General features: G+C 42.9%; 1 protein-coding gene across 1 annotated transcript in view; it reads right to left on the bottom strand.

Moving 5' to 3' along the window:
- The window catches only part of Crkl (CRK like proto-oncogene, adaptor protein), a 34400-nt gene extending 16219 nt beyond the window's left edge, over positions 1-18181 (bottom strand). Inside the window, exon 1 of the mRNA XM_028779668.1 lies at positions 17386-18181. Coding sequence (XP_028635501.1) covers positions 17386-17696 — 311 coding nt within the window. The 5' untranslated portion in view covers positions 17697-18181. The remainder of the gene's footprint in view (positions 1-17385) is intronic.
- Positions 18182-19681: the final 1500 nt, after the last annotated feature.

The raw sequence follows: 19681 nt of genomic DNA, 5'->3' as shown, positions 1-19681 counted from the left end.
CAGAGTCAGGCAGATCTCTAAATTCAAGGTCAGTATTCTTTATATAGCCAAGTTCCAGGCCAGCCAGCCAGCCAGCCAGAGCTGTACATAATCCCCTGTCTCAGAAAGAAAAAAGAGAGAGAGGGAGGAGGCTTTCCTAGTAAGTACAAGGCCCTGGATTTGATTCCTAATGCGAAGATGCTGTTTCTAGTAAATGAAACCAAAAGCAGATACATCCCATTTTAATGCAAGTTTTGAAAATTCCAGTTGAACTAGCCTCCAGCCTTCCAATGTTCTTTTGTTTGTACTGTTCTAAGGAAGTTTCACTGTAAGAAGAAAACAAACAACAAAAAGAGAAAACTCGGACAGAGAGATGACCATTAAAGGGCCTGTGACCCAAGCATCAACACCTGAGCTGGAACCTCTAATGCCTAAGTAAGGCATGGCCTAAAGAACCTGCCTGAAGGAGGAAGGACAGCACAGGGCCAGCAAAGGCAGGGAGGGAGACCCCAGGGATTTACTGGCCAGCCAATCTAGCAGAATCAGTGAGCTACAGGCTTGGTGAGACCCTATCTCAAAAAGGAAGTTGGAGAGGCCAGAGAAGTTACTCAGTGGGGACAGGTGGTAGTTGTGCAAGCCTACCGATCTGAGTTTGGTCTCTGTGACTCTCACGAGTGGATGTGGTCAAAGTCCAGATAGAGTCGCCTAGTAGCTTGAGGGCTAGCTAGCCTGGAATAATCTCTGAAACCACAGAAACCAGAGCAATTCTACTGAATCAAGGTGGAAAGTAAGAACCCATTCCTGAAAGCTATCCCTTAACTTTCACATATATATATATATATATATATATATATATATGTCAATTTCTTTACTTAATGTTAGTACAGATATTTCTGCTTGCTTCATGATTACCTTTATGGCAGGATGATGTTTTATTCTTATACTTAAGGATACTTAAATGAAGCATCCCTGGATATTAGTTTTTTTCCTAATTTTCCTCAGATTCTCTGCAAGAGCAACAAGTACTCCAACTGTAGAGCCATCTTTCCAGCTTGAAGCTTCCTCAATGTCATGAACCTTTTAGAGTATATTTTCGGTTTCTTTTCTCTCTCTCTTTTTTTTTCCTTTTGGTGCTGAGAACTGAACCTGTGATCTTGAGCATATTATACACTCTCCCATTATGTATATTTTCCCCAACATCAGACTTTCTGGAAATGTCCTAAATTAAAGAACTGAATTTTTTAATGGCCCTTGGTACAGGCAACTACACTGTGAAGGGCACAAGTGTTTCTCAAAAGGCATCTTTCATAATCGGCAAACATATCTTTTTTTTTTCTTTTTTGTTTCTTTGTTTGTTTTTTGGACACAGGGTTTCTCTGTGTAGTCCTGGCTGTCCTGGAGCTCACTCTGTAGACCAGGCTGGCCTCAAACTCAGAAATCTGCCTGCCTCTGCCTCCCAAGTGCTGGGATTAAAGGTGTGCGGCACCACTGCCTGGCAACTTACATCTTTCTAATACAAATAACTACTTAAATTTAAAAAGCTAAAAACCAAAACCAAAAAAACCCTGTTTCATATTACTCAAGTGTCTTAATACCAGTCCACATAGAGACAGAGAATGGCAGCAGTAAGAGTCAATATTTATTTATAGAAAGCACTTTAACAAGCTTTGTGTTTACTTTAAAGATTTGCTTGTTGTGTTTAATGTTATGTATACATGTGCATGGGTATATGCACATGAACGCAGGTGTCTGGAGAGAATATTAGATGCCTCGGGGCTTAAGTTGGTTGTGAACTGCCTCACATGTGTGCTGGAAACCAAACTTGAGTCCTCTGAAGCACAGTAGGTGCTTTTAACTGAGGAACCATCTCTGAAGCCCCAACCTTTCTATTTTTATTTTTTTTAAAGATTTATTTTATTTTATATGTATGGATACTTTTCCTGCATGTATGTAAGTGCTCTGAAATGCCTGGTACCTCCAGAGGGCCAGAGTCAGATCCCTTGGAACTTGAGTTATAGATGACTGTGAGCCACTGTGTGGGTGTGGAGAACTGAACAGATCCTCTGCAAGAGCAACTGTTAGAGTCATGTTTTTGTACACTGTGTGAAGATGTGTCTCTGTCCTTCCTTGCCTGCCTAAGGTGCCTTCTGATTGATTTATTAAAGAGCTAATGGCCTATAGCAAAGCCAGGGAGTAGAAGGTGGGACCTCCAGGAAGAGATAGAAACTCTGGGAAAGAGTCAGCTGTTTGAGCTTTGTCACGCAGAGCAGGTCGGGTGTATGAAGAGAGGCAACAGCCATGTGGCAGACAGAATAGTATAAATGGGTTAATATAAGCTAAGAGCTAGCTGAGAAATAAGCCAAGCTTAAGACCTAGGCTTTTATTAATAAGTATAAAAGCCTTTGTGTCATTATTCAGAAACTAGGGCATATATAGGAAAGCCCAAAGGGCGATAAGCAACAAGTATTCTGAAAAGCTGAATCATGGCTCCAGCCCCAAGAATTATCTTTTTGAAGATGGTCTCAGTATATATAGCCTAGGTTGGCCTTTAACTTAAAATTCTCCTACTTCCATTTCCTAAATGCTGGAACTATAGGGATATACCACCAAGCTTGTGGTTTGGAGTCTTGGTGACGCTATTTAATCACTAAACAATCCAGAGGCACAGATTCTGATATCTCCATTTTATAGACAAGAAAAATAAGTATGCAGGGTAGGTAGTTGTACAACCAAAACATCTGGTTAAATCTTCACTCACTAATTTAAGCTAATTAGCCTCAGAGACAAAGTGCATCTTTTAGGTAAAGAATTTATGTCAATGCATTTGAGACATTCACAAGGACTCCTAAAACTCTTTTGTGTGTTTTTCACACACACCTAAAAGCATGTCCCTGTTCCTATTCCAAGAACCACAGAGAGTCTATTCCAAGTTTGGTATGTATCACACAGACAGAGCTCACTAGACAGCCCAGTAAGCGCTATTTCAGCTCTCACTCAAGGATGTCTATTTTAGCATGTGTATAGTTTTAGATAGTTAAACAGCTGAGCATAGAGGCAAGTGGGTCTCTGTGAGCTCAAGGCCAGTCTGATCTACACATTGAATTCCAGGACAGCCAAGGTTACATAGTGAGACTCTGTCTTAAAGACAAACACAAAAGGATGAACAACAGATCTCCAAACAGTTAAACACAGATCATGAGGGCACCATTACAGCCTCACCATGGACTCAAATTAATGAAGTCCATGAACCAGACAGCCACTAACCCCAGCATGTATTAAGTATTTATAAGACCAAAAATATGAATAAAACCAACTGTTTGTTTTTGAAAGACCACAGTGTAGAGACAGAGCTGGAATAAAATTAAGCACAAAGCATAACTATTGTGTGTCAGGGCAGGAGTTGATAAAATCCAGGACAGACTACAGAAAAGGTGAATTTTGAAAAGATAGAAAAAGTGTTTTAAATGTAAAATGTCTCCCATGGGCTCATGTGTTTCAACACTTGGTCCCTAGGTGATGGCACTGTTTTGGAACTGTCAGGAGAAGCCCCACCACAGAAAGAAGAGAGTTGCTAGAAGCACATCTTGAAGTTTGGTGGCCTGGTCCCACTACCTGTCTACTCTCTGTTCTCTGATTGGTGAGGCTATGTGATCATCTATCTGCTTATAGATGTTATCATGCCTTCTCAGCCATGATAACTGGATTTCTTCTCTTCTTAAATTGTAAGCTGAAATAAACTTTTCTTCCCTTGAAGTTATTTCTTGTCAAGTATCTAGTCACAGAAATTGAAAAGGCAAAGAATTCAGATGTGATTAAAAAAAGATTCTAAGATTTTGTTTAAGATAGGCTTAGTAGACCACAGTCCCAGAGACTCATATGCCCTATAACAACCTCCCCCCCCAAAAAAAACAAAAAAACAAACAGAAGCTCTACTTTAGGGTTTCCATAAGAAAGCAAACGTCTGTGAAGTACCAGACTGTACAGATCTGCAAGCTACAAATTGGTTTTTACTCTTTAATGGTAGGCATGGTGCCACACTTTTTTTTTTTTTTTTTTGGTTTTTCGAGACAGGGTTTCTCTGTGTAGTCCTGGCTGTCCTGGAACTCACTCTGTAGAGCAGGCTGGTCTCGAACTCAGAAATCCATTCACCTGCCTCTACCTCCCAAGTGCTGGGATTAAAGGCGTGCGCCACAACCACCCGGCGATACACATTGTTTTTTAAATTACTACTTTTCATCTTATTGTCTGTGTCATATTGTGTGAGTACATTCACCCATGTGTGCTCATGTACAAGACAGAGCAAGCAAGAATTAGATATCTCCCTGTTGAGACAGGGTCTCAGTGAACTAGAAGCTGATCATTTTTTGGCTAAGCTAGCAGGACAGCAACTTTCTAGGATCCATTTGTCCACTGCCCCCAAAATGCTGGGATTATAAGTACATGCAGCCATGTCTAAAAAATTCTTTTTCCTCCTCTAAGACGAGGTCTTACTATTTTGTTGTGAAGTCTTAGCTGCCCTGAAACTTGCTATGTGGACCAGGCTAGAACTCATAAGAGATCTTCCTGCCTCTGCCTCCCAAGTATTGAGATTAACAGTGTGTACTACCATGCCCAGATTTGTATGAGTGCTAAAGATTTGAAAAAAAGTCCTTATGTTTTCAGAGCAAATGCTCTTAACTACTGAGCCATCTCTCCAGCCTTTATTTTGTCCCTCAATAACTGAAGAAAAATTTGAGCAGTCAATTCTAAAGCAGGCAGAGTGTCCCATGCCTAAATTTCAGCACTTGGTACTTTGAGGCAGTTTGGGCTACAGAAAAAGGCCCTGTCTCAAAAACAATAACAAGAAAAAGAAAGGAAGGAGAAGGAAAAGAAGAAGGAGAAGGCAGAGAAGGGGAAGAGGGAAGAGGGAAGAAGAGGGAAGCAGCAGCAGCAGCAGCAGCAGCAGAAGTCGTCGTCATCGTCCAAGGAAACTGGCAAATCACTTCTCTGGTGAACTCCTAGTAATTGTATTCATTACGTTCTGTTGTGTGATAAATAAAACACCATGACCAAGAACAATTTATAGGTACTGGAAAGATGGCTCAGAGGTAAAGAGCACCAGCTGCTCTTTCAGAGGACCTGAGTTCAGCTCCCAGCACTCAAATGGCAGCTCACAACTATCTGTAAGTACAGTTCCAAGAGATCTCACCCCCTCTTCTGGCCTCCCAGAGGCATACATAAAATGCACATACATATATGCAGGCAAGACTTTCATATACATAAATGTTAAAAAATAAAAAAAGAACAACTTAAAGTTTGAGCTGTTTCAAAGGGTTAGAGTCCATAATTGCAAGAGTGACAGAGTATCAGGTGGCTACAACAGGAAAGTGAGAAATTCTACCCAAGCTGCACACAGGAAGCAGAGTCAGGAAACAAGACTAAAAACCATCAAAGCTCAACCCTACCGACCTACTTTTATTAAGGCTGTATCTCCCTAAAATAACTCATTACTTTTCTGTTATGTAATACTATACCAGGACCAGCAGTAACTTCCTGGGCAATCTCCCTAGGTAGCACTACAACTGGGGACAGAGTGTACATGAGCCTATAGGGCACATTGCTCACTTAAATCCCAACAGCAACCACCATCTTTCTCTTTTCTTGAGACAGGACTTTTATTCTGCAGTACAAGAGGGCTTCATATTAGTGGAGTCTCCTGGCCCAGCCTGCAAAGAACTGGGATTACAAGCATGTGTCTATTACTGCTGCTCCAGGTGACACCTGGAGTAGTATTTATCTTCCAACTCCAAGCTGAGGACTGAACCCAGAGCCTCACTCATGCTAGGCAGCAAGTGCTCTACCACTGAAACATATGTCCACCTATCATTTAAAAAAAAAATTAACAATTTTTCTGCTGGGCCAAAAGTTGAACCCAGGGGCTCTCTGACCTAAGCACATGTAGAGGGTTACATGTCCAGTGTCCACTCATTTAGTAAGTTCTCTCACTTCTCTGTACTGGTATTACAGGTATTACAGGCCAACAGTAACAGCATGCTACCTCCTTACATATAGCTCCTCTTGCTATGTATATTACTGTTCTGCTTGATTATCTGAGCAATCCTATCTTGGTTTAAGGTTCCTAAATCTATTATTCAGCCCCTACCTGTTCTTCTCGATAAAGCCATCAGACTAACAACACTTCACTCTTTGCAAGTTCAACAAACAAAACCAGAAGTTCCTCCTTGTCAGGTGAGATGGCCAAGTGGGTCAAAATGCTTGCTGCCTAAACCTGACCTGACCATGGGAATCTGAGCCCATGGTGAAAAACACCAATTCCCTAAAATTGTCCTCTGACCTCTGCACATACAATGACCTGCACTCACACAGACACACAGTAAGACATTCTTGGGGGCTGCAGAGGTGACTCAGCTTAAAAGCACTTGCTGCTCTTTCAAGGGTCCCAGGTTTGATTGCTAGCACCTACACAGAAGCTAAAAGCCATCTATAACTCCAGTTCCTATATATCTTAGGGCTTCTGTTACCGTGATAAAACACCATGACTTGGAGAGGAAAGGGTTTATTTCAGCTTGCACTCTCACAGTACATGCCCACATAAGTATGGGCATAATTAATACTAATAAAAATTCATTTATTTTTATGTTATGTGCATGTGTGGTTTGCTGCCTACATCCATGTACCATGTGCATGCAGTGTCTGCAGAGGCCAGAGGAGGGCATCAGCTCTTCTGCAACCGAGCTTACAAATGGTTCTGAGCTGAAGGGATGGCTCTGAAGTTAAGAGCACTGACTGCTGCTCTTCAGAGATTTCCAGTGCCGGGCGGTGGTGTCACATACCTTTAATCCCAGCACTTGGGAGACAGAGGCAGGTGGATTTCTGAGTTCAAGAGTTCGAGGCCAGCCTGGTCTACAGAGTGAGTTCCAGGACAGCCAGGACTACACAGAGAAACCCTGCCTCAAAAAACAAACAAAAAAAAAAAACAAAAACAAACAGAGATTTCCAGCACACACACAGTGGCTCATGATTATCTGTAATTCCAATTCCAAAATTCTAACACCCTTTTCTGGCTGCCACAGGCACTGTATTCACATGTTGCACCAGCATACATGCAGAGAAAATTCTCATACACACAAGGTAATTATTAAATTACTATATAATTTTTTAAAGGGAGTTTTGGCTGGGCATAGTGGCACAATGCCATTAATCCCTGTACTTTGGAGGAAGAGTCACACCAATCCTAGTGAGTTTAAGACCAGGCAGGGCTACATAGTGAGAATCTTGCCTCAAAACAAAACAGTAAGTTTTTAAAAAGGAGCCTGAATATGTACCCTGCCTGGGTGAAGAATGCTGCTCCCCAAAGACATGAGTTATTAAGTGAAAATTTTAGTGCCAGGGGAATACCTCACAAGTTATTGCTCCAGGAGGCCTATGAGGCACCCAAAATAACACAGGCTATTGCCATTCCTCACCATTGCCTACTGCAGCTAGGTGGTTAACACCTTACTCCTGAAGATAGAACACACTTCACTGTAGTAAATAGAAGAAAATCAAGCTGAAACTGATCTGAAAGTTCCTTCCCTGATTGTTCCAACCTACATGTTGTAACACTGACATTCCAGGCAGAATGCTGCCCACTGAAATAGTGGGGTTAATAAACTGTTCTGTTGGATTTGAGGCTTGCTCCTAGGAGAGAATTAATGTCTGGTACTGTTAGCATGATCAGATCTCATGGCTTGGGAGGCCATAGGCTCCAGGGAGACCCTACTTCTGTTGACTTGCTAGAAGGATGTGTTGCCAAACTTTCTAAATATTTTATATTTTCACATATAAATTTGTGTTGCCCTCAACTTTGGCCAAAGAAGCTTGTGTCTGCTGTGGCTAACAATTAATGCAGAGACTCAGAACTGGTCAAAGTACAGAGATTCTCTTAGTGACTATCGAGTGCTCAGCCCTAGATGGTGTACATAAAATCAACCCCCTCCCAAACAAGGCTCAGGGAAAACCATGGAAGGGGGTTACAGAAAGAAGATAAGAGCTAGAGAGGAGGCATGACATGACCACTGCACTCAGGAACTCAGCAGCTGTAGTTACCTGTAGCACAAAACCAGTCAGTATTCCAATGCAACAGTTCCTGGGCTCCTGTGTTACAAAACAAACAAGCAAAAACAAAACAAAATAAAAAACAAAAGAGAGGACATGGGGGGAAGAAGGAAGTATTGGGAGTGACCTAGGAGAATGGGAGAGGGGAGCTGGGCTGGATATGATCAAGATACATTGCTTACATGTACAAACTGTTGAAAATAAGATTCTACTTTTTAAAAATTTAAAATAAGGTGGCTATTCTTGGTTGTCAAGTTGACTACAACTGAAACTTACAACTCAAACAACTGGGTACACTTACGAGAATTTTTTTTCCCCAAATGATCTGTAAATCATTTGAAGTGGGAAGACACACTTTTAATCTGGGTCTTTCTCGAAAAAAACAAAAGAAAAAAAAATCTGGATCTTTTTATTTTTTATTTTTCAAGACAAGGGTAGTAGTCCTGGCTGGCCTGTAACTAACAGAAATCCACCTGCCTCTACCCCTGGTACTAGGATTAAAAGTATGTGCTGCTACACCTGGCTTAATCTGAATCATTTGAGGTAGGAAGATATACCTTTAATCCAGATTTTCTCAGGTGGGAAAATCCACCTTTAATCTGGGCCACACCTTCTGGTGGCAGCCTATACAAAGTACATAGGGTTAGGAAGTTTGCTCTCTCTGCCTGTTTGTTCTTATGCCTGCTGGCAAATCCATTCCTTCACTGGCATTAAAGCCTAATACTTTGGGACCCTGGCAAATACCGAAGACCATCTAAGACATCCAACCTTGTGGACTGAACAACTACTGGATTCTCAGACCTTCCATTCACAGGCAGTCATTGTTGGACTAGCTGGCCCATAGCCTGTAAGCCATTCTAATACATCCCCTACACACACACACACACACACACACACACACACACACACACACACACTCTCTCTCTCTCTCTCTCAATTCTGATACATCCCCTACACACACACACACACACACACACACACACACACACACACACTCTCTCTCTCTCTCTCTCTCTCTCTCTCTCTCTCTCAATTCTGTTCCTTTAGAGAATCTTGACTAATGCAGATTTTTATACCAGAAGTAGTTCTAGAGCAAAAGAAGTATAAGGGTGAATTTTTTAAAAATATCTAGAATGGGCTTTCCAATTTGCCAACACCTAGAATTACTGAAGCCTCTCCTAGATGCTCAGAGAGTACAGAAAGCCAATGGTGTAAATTATATTACAAACTGAAGATGACAAATTCATCTCATTATCCTGATTCACCAATTATGAGAGGCAATGAACTTGGTACCTCTGTATATAAAACTTTTGACAGTTTGTGGGAAAATAGGGAAAATGATAATGCTGGTTGGTTGTTCCTAGCACCTCTGGATAAACTGGCAAAGACAAAGAATAAGCTCTGTTAAAATTAAGTAACCAACCTCTGGCATCCCATCCCAGAATATAGTGAAGAACAACAATGTACTCAGTGATAAAGCTGACCACCTCCAGACGTGCATACACAGGCCAAAGCAGGGTTTCTCAACCTATGGGTTCCAATTCCTTCGGAGGTTGAATGACCCTTCCACAGGGCTTGAATATCAGATATTCTGCATATTAAAAAAATACATTATGATTCATGACTATCAAAACTAGCTATGATGAGGCATCAAAAACAATTTTATGGTTGGGGGTCATAACATAAAGAACTGTTCTAAAGGTTTGCAGTATGAGGAAGGTTAAGAACTACTAGTCAAAAGGTTTTTAACTATGTCCTGGAAGAAAATCTCTCCAGCAGCCACAGAGCTTCAAGTTGCTCAGTGAAAAAAAATCAAACCAAAGCCCTCGTTATAAGATTGGTGTAATTATAACTATATTAAAGTCCTAGCCTTAGAAGGTGTCGGTGGTTAAAATAAGAACATTAAATTAAGTGGTAAAGAAAAGGACCCTGTATCTTAGAATGGAGCCGTGTGGGAGGACACTGTTGAAACTGAGAACTTTGGCCGGGCAGTGGTGGCACACGCCTTTAATCCCAGCACTTGGGAGGCAGATGCAGGCTGATTTCTGAGTTCGAGGCCAGCCTGGTCTACAGAGTGAGTTCCAGGACAGCCAGGGCTACACAGAGAAATCCTGTCTCGAACCGCCCCCCCTCAAAAAAAAAAAAAAAAAAAAAAGAAACTGAGAACTTCTTTGAACCCTGAGATTCTCAAAGGCTTATCTCACCTGAGGAAGCAGTCTCTCTACCCTCAGCAGATGTTTCTCCCACCCCATCCCCTGAACTATTGCCTTTTTCACCTTTGACTGAGGAAATTAATCCTGCATTGTCTGCTATATCAACAGTGACTTTCTCTGAAGGAGATGCCCCAGGCAAGACAATACTGATGTCCCTCTCAGGACCAACCTCTAGACCTATAACCAGATTAAAGGCTACGCAGGTCTCTAAAGGGAAGATAGAAAGTGTCGTCTACATGGAGGTCTGCTATAGTACTGAACAACTTAAAGAGTTTAGTTTGCTGATTCATCCGAACAGACGTCTACGGGATGTGTGGGTATGGATCCTAAGGAGTGAAATAATGGCAACAGAAAACTCGATCAGGCTGAGCTTATTGATACGGTCCCACTGACTGACAGAGATCTACATTTAATACAAAAGTTTGCACAGTTTTAAAGAGGGTTAAAAGTTGTTTGAATGGTTGGGTGAAGCATTTGTCAAAAGGAGTTGGAGGTGCCTGATATCCCTTGGCTTAGTGTTGATGAAGGGAATTGAAGGCTCAGGGGAATTGCAATGCTACAGTAGGTTCACTGTGTAAATCCTAATCCTCCACAATGGGAAGGCCCAGAAGACATGCCTTCACTAATCCTGTAAGATGAAAAATGGTGAGAGGGCACCAGGTCACTAGCACATCTTAAGAGCTTTGTTGTCACTCTTTGTGCCAGACCTTAGGGTAAGAGATGCTGGTGTTTAGTTGGATGAATTAAATGCTATGGATTTAATGGGGCCTCAAAGTAGCAGGGGCCAGGTGGCAGCACTGAATCACTAAAGGCAAGGTGATCACAGTCATTGTAATGGTCAGCATAGACAAAGCAAGGTCCATAATGGCCTAACCCATAATGAGCAGCACAGGCAAAGCCATTTTTATGATGGCATAACTCAAGTGAACCTTCAGTACTTGCTAATCAGTCATGGTGCTTCCAGGTATAAAATAAATAAGAAGCCTACTGTATTTTTGTTTGATTTGTATAAGCAGAAAAATCCTCAAATTAAAGGAATCTTAGGTTGGATGGCAGCAAAAGGGAATCTCAGCTGATGAACCAATTTCTAGACTTGAGCCAGTTTGGAGACCTAGAACCCCTTGAATGAAGGGATGGTAAGGCTCCCGAGGAAGGACATGATAAAATAAGAGTTTACTGTTAGCCTTTCTCCACTTGTTCCAAGAAGGATCTACACCAGGGGAAAGGAAACAATCAGACTATCCAGAATCTACTATAAACTGGTTCTGAACTGACACTGATTCTGGGAGAGCCTAAGAAACACTGTGGCCTCCAGTTACAGTTGAGGCTTATAGAGGCTGGGTGATTAATAGAGTTTTGGCTGAAGTCTGACTCACAGTACTAGGTCTAGTGGGTCCCTGAATTCATCCTGTTATTAATCCAGACCCAAAATTTATGATTGGGATAGAGATACGTAGAAGTTGGAAGAATTCTCACACTGGCTCCCTGACCTGTGTGGAGTGAGGGCTATTCTGATTGGAAAAAAGCTAAATGGAAACCCCTAGTGTTGCCTCTGCCAGGAAAACTAGTGGATCAAAACCAGCATCGTATCCCTGGAGGAACTGCAGAAATCAGTGCCACTGTTGAGGACTTGAAAGATGCAGGGGTGGTAGTTCCCACCACATCTCTCTTTAACTCTCCTATGTGCCTAGTCCTGCAGACAGACAGATGGTGGTCAATTAACAGTCGACTATCAAAAACTCAAAACACGCCAGGCAATGGTGGCGCACGCCTTTAATCCCAGCACTTGGGAGGTAGAGGCAGGCGGATTTCTGAGTTCAAAGCCAGTCTGGTCTACAGAGTGAGTTCCAGGACAGCCAGGGCTACACAGAGAAACCCTGTCCTGAAAAAAAAAAAAAACAAAAAAACAAAATAAAACAAACAAAAACAAACAAACAAAAACAAAACAATTCAACACAGCAGTGATTCCAATTGCAGCTGCTGTACCAGATGTGGTGTCCTTATTTAAGCAGATTAACACATCTCTTGATACACAGTATGTAGCTACTGATTTAGCAAATGCCCTTTTCTTGGTATTTGTCCATAAAGACAACCAAAAGCAATTTGCTGTCACTTGGCAGTGACAGGAGTATACATTTACAGTTTTACTTTATTAGGATATACTAAGTGCAGCTCTGTGTCATGACTTAGTTAGAAGGGGTCTTGATTGTCTGTCTCTTCTAGAGCATCACATTGGTTCACTATACCGAAGACACTATGCTGACTTGGACCAAGTGAGCAAGAGATTTATAGACTTGTTAACACATGCACATCAGAGGATGGGAAATAAATCCAACCAAAATTTAAGGGCCTTCTAGCTCAGTGAAATCCTTAGAAGTCCAGTGATGCTGGGGGGTGGTGGCGCACGCCTTTAATCCCAGCACTTGGGAGGTAGAGGCAGGCAGATTTCTGAGTTCGAGGCCAGCCTGGTCTACAGAGTGAGTTCCAGGACAGCCAGGGCTACACAGAGAAACCCTGTCTTGAAAAACCCAAAAAAAAAAAAAAAAAAAAAAAAAGGTCCAGTGATGTGGGGCATGCAGAGATATTCCTTTTAAGATGAAGGATATGCTATTGCACTTGGCCTCTCCCACCTCCAAGAAAGAAGGACAATATTTAGTAAGCCCATTAGGATTCTGGAGACAGCACATTCCTCACTTAGGTGTGTTACTCTGGCCCATATGTTAAATGACTCAGAAGGCTGCTAACTTTGAATAGGGGCTGGAACAGAAGGCTTTTCAATGGGGCCAGACTGCTGTGCAGGCTGCTCTACAACTTGGACTATATAATTCAGGAGACCAGATGGCACCTGAGGTGTTAGTGGCAGACAGGGATGCTGTTTGGAGTCTTTGGCAGACCTCTATAGAAGAGTCGCAGAAGAGATCTTTAGGATTTTAGAAAAGGCTCTACCATCATCTCTCTGTGAGAGAGACAGCTCTCAGCCTGCTATTGGGCCTAAGCAGAAACTGAACGTTTTACAATGAGCCATCAAATTCCCATGGGACTTCAAGCTGCCCATCACGATCTGGGTGTTATCTGACCCATCAAGCCATTTAGTAGGACGTGCACAGCAGCAATCTCTTATCAAGTGAAAGTGGTGTATACATGATAGGGTCTAAGCAGGTCCTGAAGACATAACCATATTACATGAAGGGGTTGTACAAATGTCTATGCTATGGTTTTTACTGCCATTACAATGCTGTCTACTGCCAAGCATGCACCTCATGGGGCACTGACTATGACTGGTTGGCTGAGAAGAGAAAAATAAGGCCTGGTTTATTAATGGTTCTTCACAATGTGCAAGGACCATCCACCCAGGAAGTGGACATCTGCAGCATTACAAACCCTTTCTGGGACAATCCTGAAAGATACCAGCAAAGTGAAATCTTTGTGCAAAACTCCAGGTGGTACACATAGTCATGAAGTCATACATTTGTTTGGAAAGAGAAATAGCCAGATGTGTGATTTTTCACTTATCTATGAGCTGTATAGTGGACTGGCTATATAGACAGGGATTTGAAAAGAGTGTGATTAGAAAATTGGTAAGACATATGAGAAAGAATAGACAGATCTCTACAAATGGGCAAAGAAATATGAAGATAACTGTGTCCCATGTAAATGCTTAACAATAGGTGACTTATACAGAAGAGGAATTCACTAATCAAGTAGACAGAATGACCCATTCTGTGGACAAGGCTTTTTCCCCAGCCATCCCTATTATTACCCAATGGACTCACAAAAAAAAGTGGTCATGTTGGCAGAGATGGACGTTATGCATGGGCTCACAACATGGACTTCCACTCACCAAGGCTGACCAAGCTATAGCTGCTGTGGAGTGCCAGATATGCCAAAGCAGAACCAGCACTAAGTCCCAGATATGGTACTATTCCCTCCGGTAATCAGCCAGCGACCAAGTGACAGGTTTACTACACTGGATCACTGGAGTAGATACTTAAATTCTGGTTATAGATTTCCCTTTCCTGCCAAAACCACTATCCACGAACTTATAGAATCCCTAATATAGTCATGGTATTCCACACAGTATTGCTTCTAACCAAAGAACTTACTTCACAGTCAGAGAATCGCAACAGAGGGCCTATATCATGGAATCCACTGGTCTTACCATGTCCCCCACCATCCTGAAACTGCTGTCCTGACAGCAAGATGGAATAGCCGTTTGAAGACACAGTTACAGTACAAATTAGGTAGCAGCATCCTAGAGAGCTGGGGCTGGTTCTCTAGAAGGCAGTATATGCTTTGAATCAGCATCCAATATATGGTACAGCTTCTCTTATAGATAAGATCCGTGAGTCTAAGAATCAAGGGGTGGAAGAGAAAATGATTCCACTCACTAACACCCATAGTGACCCACTAGGAAATTTTTTGCTTCCTGCTCCTACAATCTTAAATTCTGCTAGCTTGGAAATTTTGGTTTCATCGGGGGAAGGGTTCCTGCTAGGAGACACAACAAACATTCCACTGACGTGGACGCTCAGGCTTCCCTTGGCCACTGTGGGCTTCTGATGCCCTTAAGTCAAGGGGGAGGGGGGTGACTGGTCCAGATTACCAAGGGGAAATTGGATTGCTTCTCCACAATGGAGGAGGAAAGATTATGTCTGGAATACAGGAGATCCTTCAGGGTATCTCTTAGTGCTACCATGTATTTTTTAGTCAATGGGTAACTATAACAGCCTACCTAATCCAAGCAGGATGACAAAAGGCACAGAACCATCAAGAATGAAGATATGGGTCACTGCTCCAGAAAAAGCAAGACCTGCTGAAGTGCTGGCTGAGGGTGGAAAAATACAATGTGTAGTAGAGAAGGGTAGTTATGAGTATCAGCTAAAGCCACATGACAAGTTAGGATTATAATTAACATGAGTGTTTCTACCATATTTTGTTAATTATGTGTTTATACAGATATTCAGTTTTCCCCTCAATTTCTTTATCATATAACATAACATTAATTAAGAAAATATCAGTAGTTATATTTAAATTGAAATACTAAAAGAATATCCCTCAAGGTACACTTCCATCTACTCCAAATTTATAATGTACAATTTGCAGCTGTACAAGGGATAGTTATATCAAGTTAAGAATAATAATGACTTGGTTATTGCTTTGATTTGGAAATTAAGCAAGGCAGAAAAGATAGGAATGTGTGTCAAGTAGAGCTAACAAAAAACTCAATTACATTTTGTACCTGAGAAGACACATGAAGTAGAACTAGAACTTGTAAGCAGCAGGAAGCCACTGCAGTATGTATTTCCCTCTTTGAGGTGACTCTAAATAACTTTGACTTTCTCCAACACTTGGCACATTGTTCCAAGCATGTTTTAATAAAGGCCTGAGTCAATAATATATCTACTTTCACAAATTAGAGAAGTAATTTATTTAAATGTATTACCAAACATTATCCTTCCTACATTTCTCCAAGCTCTTACACTGACTATGACTCAGGTTGACAGTGCCTGCTAGCATCTGGGAGGCACTTCATGTCTCACAGAATCTTACACTGACTATGACTCAGGTTGACAGTGCCTGCTAGCATCTGGGAGGCACTTCATGTCTCACAGAATCTTGTGTCCTCTTCTCAGTAACACATCACTTTTTAAAGTCACTTTTCTGTGTTTTACATTTTTACAAAATTTGTGTGTGGATACTCACTGGCTGCGATGTACATGCCAGGGCTAAAGGGCCACCATGTGGAGCCGGCTCTCTCCGTCCACATTTACCTGCTCTAGGGACCGCACAGGTCACCCAGTCTTTACTGTAAACACTCCCCTCACTCACTGTCAAGCTTAGCCCTTCCCACACTTTCTAAAGTCTGCTGAGTCTGGTGGTTACCCGTGCACTGTACCATCCTGCCTTATTTCTTCATCCTACAGAGGAAACTGTAGGTGCCCTTAATTAATTATAGTATCTTTTTATTTTCAAAGTTCAGAGCAAATTTCACCTCTATGAAGTCACCTCACCCTGAAAAATTTAAATCAGCCCTCAATTCTTTTTTAGAAAATACCTTAGAAATAAACTATCTTTTAAAGTGTCTAGAAACTTTTTCAATTCACACTTGTATCATTTGATGATATTCATTAGGGAAATTAAAGCAAATTGTAAAATAATGCATTTTACTTTAAAAAGAGAACACTTGGGCATCAGCGTCTTTTTCTTTAAGACAGGGTCTTGTTATAGCTCCCTTTGGCTTGGAATCGAGGTCCTCTTTCCTTTGGGGATTAGGAGTGTGTATCTCTCTCATCTAGCTTTACTTAGGTGTCCTTAAAGTATATGTTAAACCACTAGACTTAATTACAAAGATATATATATATAAAACTGAATTAATGTAGAACTAAGGTAAATACACTTCCCACCCAGAGGAAGGAACAGTGATGCTACAAATCTCTTCAACTATAACCTCACTCTCTTCCCTTGGTAATTCCAGTTTTTTAAAAAGTGCTACAGCATCAGATTCTGAGATTTCTACACTTTCGATCAATTTTAAGGATTATTCCAAAGGCTGAAGGTCAATTCATAACCTGCACTTAGTTGAGAGATGCAGGAGTTGGAAAACCTTAAATGGTGTACATAATTTCGATAAAGGAAGAATCATGGCTATCTTCAGAATCTCAAGGAAGTCTATATATTTTTTAACGTCGTTAAGAATTCTGCATTAGAGTTGAAGGCTAGCCTGGTCTACAGAGTGAGTTCCAGGATAGCCAGGGCTACACAGAGAAACCCTGTCTCGAAAAACCAAAAAAAAAAAAAAAAAAGAATTCTGCATTAGTATTACAATCAACCAAAGTGACAAGACTGTGTGTGTGTGTGTGTGTATGGGGGTTGGGGGTGCATTTAAACAATGCAAGTACTGCTAAATGTCTAAATAAAATGCATCCTTTCATCCAATGACCCAGATCCTGACACTGGCCTTCTAATCCGAATGTCTTCTGATTTAGAATGAGGAAAAGGAGTTCTATCCCCTACCCCGACCCCCAAAATTCAATCTTTGACCGACCCACCGCATCCGGTCAGGTTCCGAGCCAGAGAAGGGCAGGAGCTCGCGTACCTGGGCGCTGGTTCGATTAAGGTGGTAGTATCCAGGTAGTGGATTTTGTAGAACTCCAGCAAGGCCGGCAAATGGTCAAACTCCTGGTCCCCGATCTTAAAGCGGCGGTTGGGCAGCGAGTTGATGATGTAGTGCGAGACACGCGAATTCTCGGACACGGACAGTACATAGTCCCCGGGACAGGTAGATGAGTCCCGGACTAGGAACATGCCATGGCGCTGGCCCTGGAGACGGTTCTGCGCCTCCTGGCGAGACACTGGTCCCATATACCAGGCAGAGCGGTCTGAAGAATCAAACCTGGCGGAGGACATGGTGTTGGGCCCGGGGATGGGCGGCGTCTGCTACTCTCGCTTGATCGAGAAGCCTTTACCCGCTGTCGGCTTTGGGGTCGACCAAGGGCCTCTCGGAACACTTCGAGGAACAATCAGAGGGCTTGGTCAGGACGTTCCTCTAGACTCCGGGCCCCGCAGCATCCTCCGCCACCGCCCTCCTGCACCGGGCCGACTCACGAAGAGAGCCGGTCCGGGAACACTGGGCAAAGCTCCGGGGTCGAGGTGGGTGAAGCGGAGCAGGAGCGGAGGCCGCCTCGGGCTTTTCAGCTGTCTGGAGTACAGGGGAAGCGCCAGTGACTTCTGTCCTGGAACCTGCCAGCTCCACAACCTAAAGACCCCACACCGATCTTCGCCGTCACACGAAGCACGGCACTCCAACAAGAGTCGCACTTCCCGGGCCGTCTTACCTTGCCCGTACCCAATAGCCACAGCAACAAAATGGCGGACGCGGGAGAAGCGGCGGGCACCTCCCCCTTGGTCCAGCGCACTCTAATCTGCGCACGCGCGGAGCTGGCGCTAACCCCCCCACCGCGGGGGCCCTTCCTTTGACGTCTCCAGGCTCAGCCAATGAGGAGTACGTTCGCGAGGGTCCCAGCGTGAGCCACTCCAGCGAGCTCCCGCGTTCCGGGAGGAGGCGAAGGGTCAGGCCCTTCCTGGACCGCAAAGTAGCTGCCGAGTGATAGCTGCTGTCAGGCCTCCCGGGCTTGGCAGGGAAACAGCTGGAGCCGAGAGGGAATAGCATTTTCAAAACTTGTTTCTGGGAACAAAGCGTAGAGTGGTGGCTGAATGACTGGCCAGGGAGGCGTGGCCCTCAGGTGATTGCGAGCCAGAAGGCCCTGATAAATCAGGTGGCTCAGGAAGGGCATGACCTAGGCCATGAGGTGACCATCTAATAGGTTACTGAATAACGCCTGCCCTAGGTGATTCTCCTTGGTACACGTGGAATGATGGTGAAGATCAGTTTAACTAATGCTTTTAGAAGAGCCCACCAGGTAGATTAGGCTGGCTAAGCAGTTAATGGTAGACTTGCAACTATCTGCATTCCAACACACCTAGCTTTTTTTCGTTAGAGTTCTGAAGATGGGCTTGATCTTGTGCAGAGAACCAGCTTTGAGTTCATGAGTGCCGCTGCCATTTTATGTCTGGAATACGATATTTCATGGCACTCTTTCCTTATTTTTGTAAGATTTATATTTTAGGGGGAAAAAGTTGTTGGAACCTTGAAAAAAAGATTTACATTTTGGCTTGGCATAATGCTGCATACCTTTAATCCCAGTGCTCAGGAGGCAGAGGCAGTTGGGTTATTGTGAATCTGAGGCCAACCTAGTCTACATGGAGTGTTAGAGGCCAGACAGAGCTATATAGTAACACCTTGTCTAAAATAGCAACAAACACGTAAAGTGTGTACGTGTGTGCGCGTGTGCTCATGCATTCCTGTGTGTGAGTGTGTGTTTGTGAGAGAGAGAGAGAATTGAACCCAGGTTCTCTGCAAGAGCAGCAAGCACTCTTACTTATTGAGCCATCTCTCCAGCCCCTAGTTCTTGTGTTCTTTCTGTTCCCTCCATGTTTCCTGAACTGTGTCAGTTGAATGTTCATAGTCTCTTATTATCTGCACTTTGACCAGTTATAAATCTGTACATCAACAGTTGTGCACTGAAAAAAAAAAAAAAGCTTTTCTGACCAAGCTTTATATAGCCGCATAAATCTATGGGTAGTAATGTAAATATGTATGTGTGTCTATATACATGTATGCCACATGTGTGTGGGTGCCTAGGCAGGAGAAAACATTGACCCACCCTGGAGCTGGAGTTTCATGTGGTTGTGAGCTGCCCAATAAGGAGAGTGGCGATAAATGCACTCTTAATGAGTGTTTCTTTAGCTCTTTTATAACTTCAGAATGTTATTGCTGTTTCTCCCCCTCCCCCTCCCCCTGGGGGCGGGGGCGCCGGCGCGCGCGGCGGGCG

The sequence above is a fragment of the Grammomys surdaster genome, unplaced genomic scaffold (genome assembly GCF_004785775.1).
Source record: "Grammomys surdaster isolate TR1022 unplaced genomic scaffold, NIH_TR_1.0 358, whole genome shotgun sequence".
Lineage (NCBI taxonomy): Eukaryota > Metazoa > Chordata > Mammalia > Rodentia > Muridae > Grammomys > Grammomys surdaster.
The sequence above is the reverse complement of the archived record's forward strand: the minus strand, read 5'-3'. Positions and strand labels throughout refer to the sequence as shown.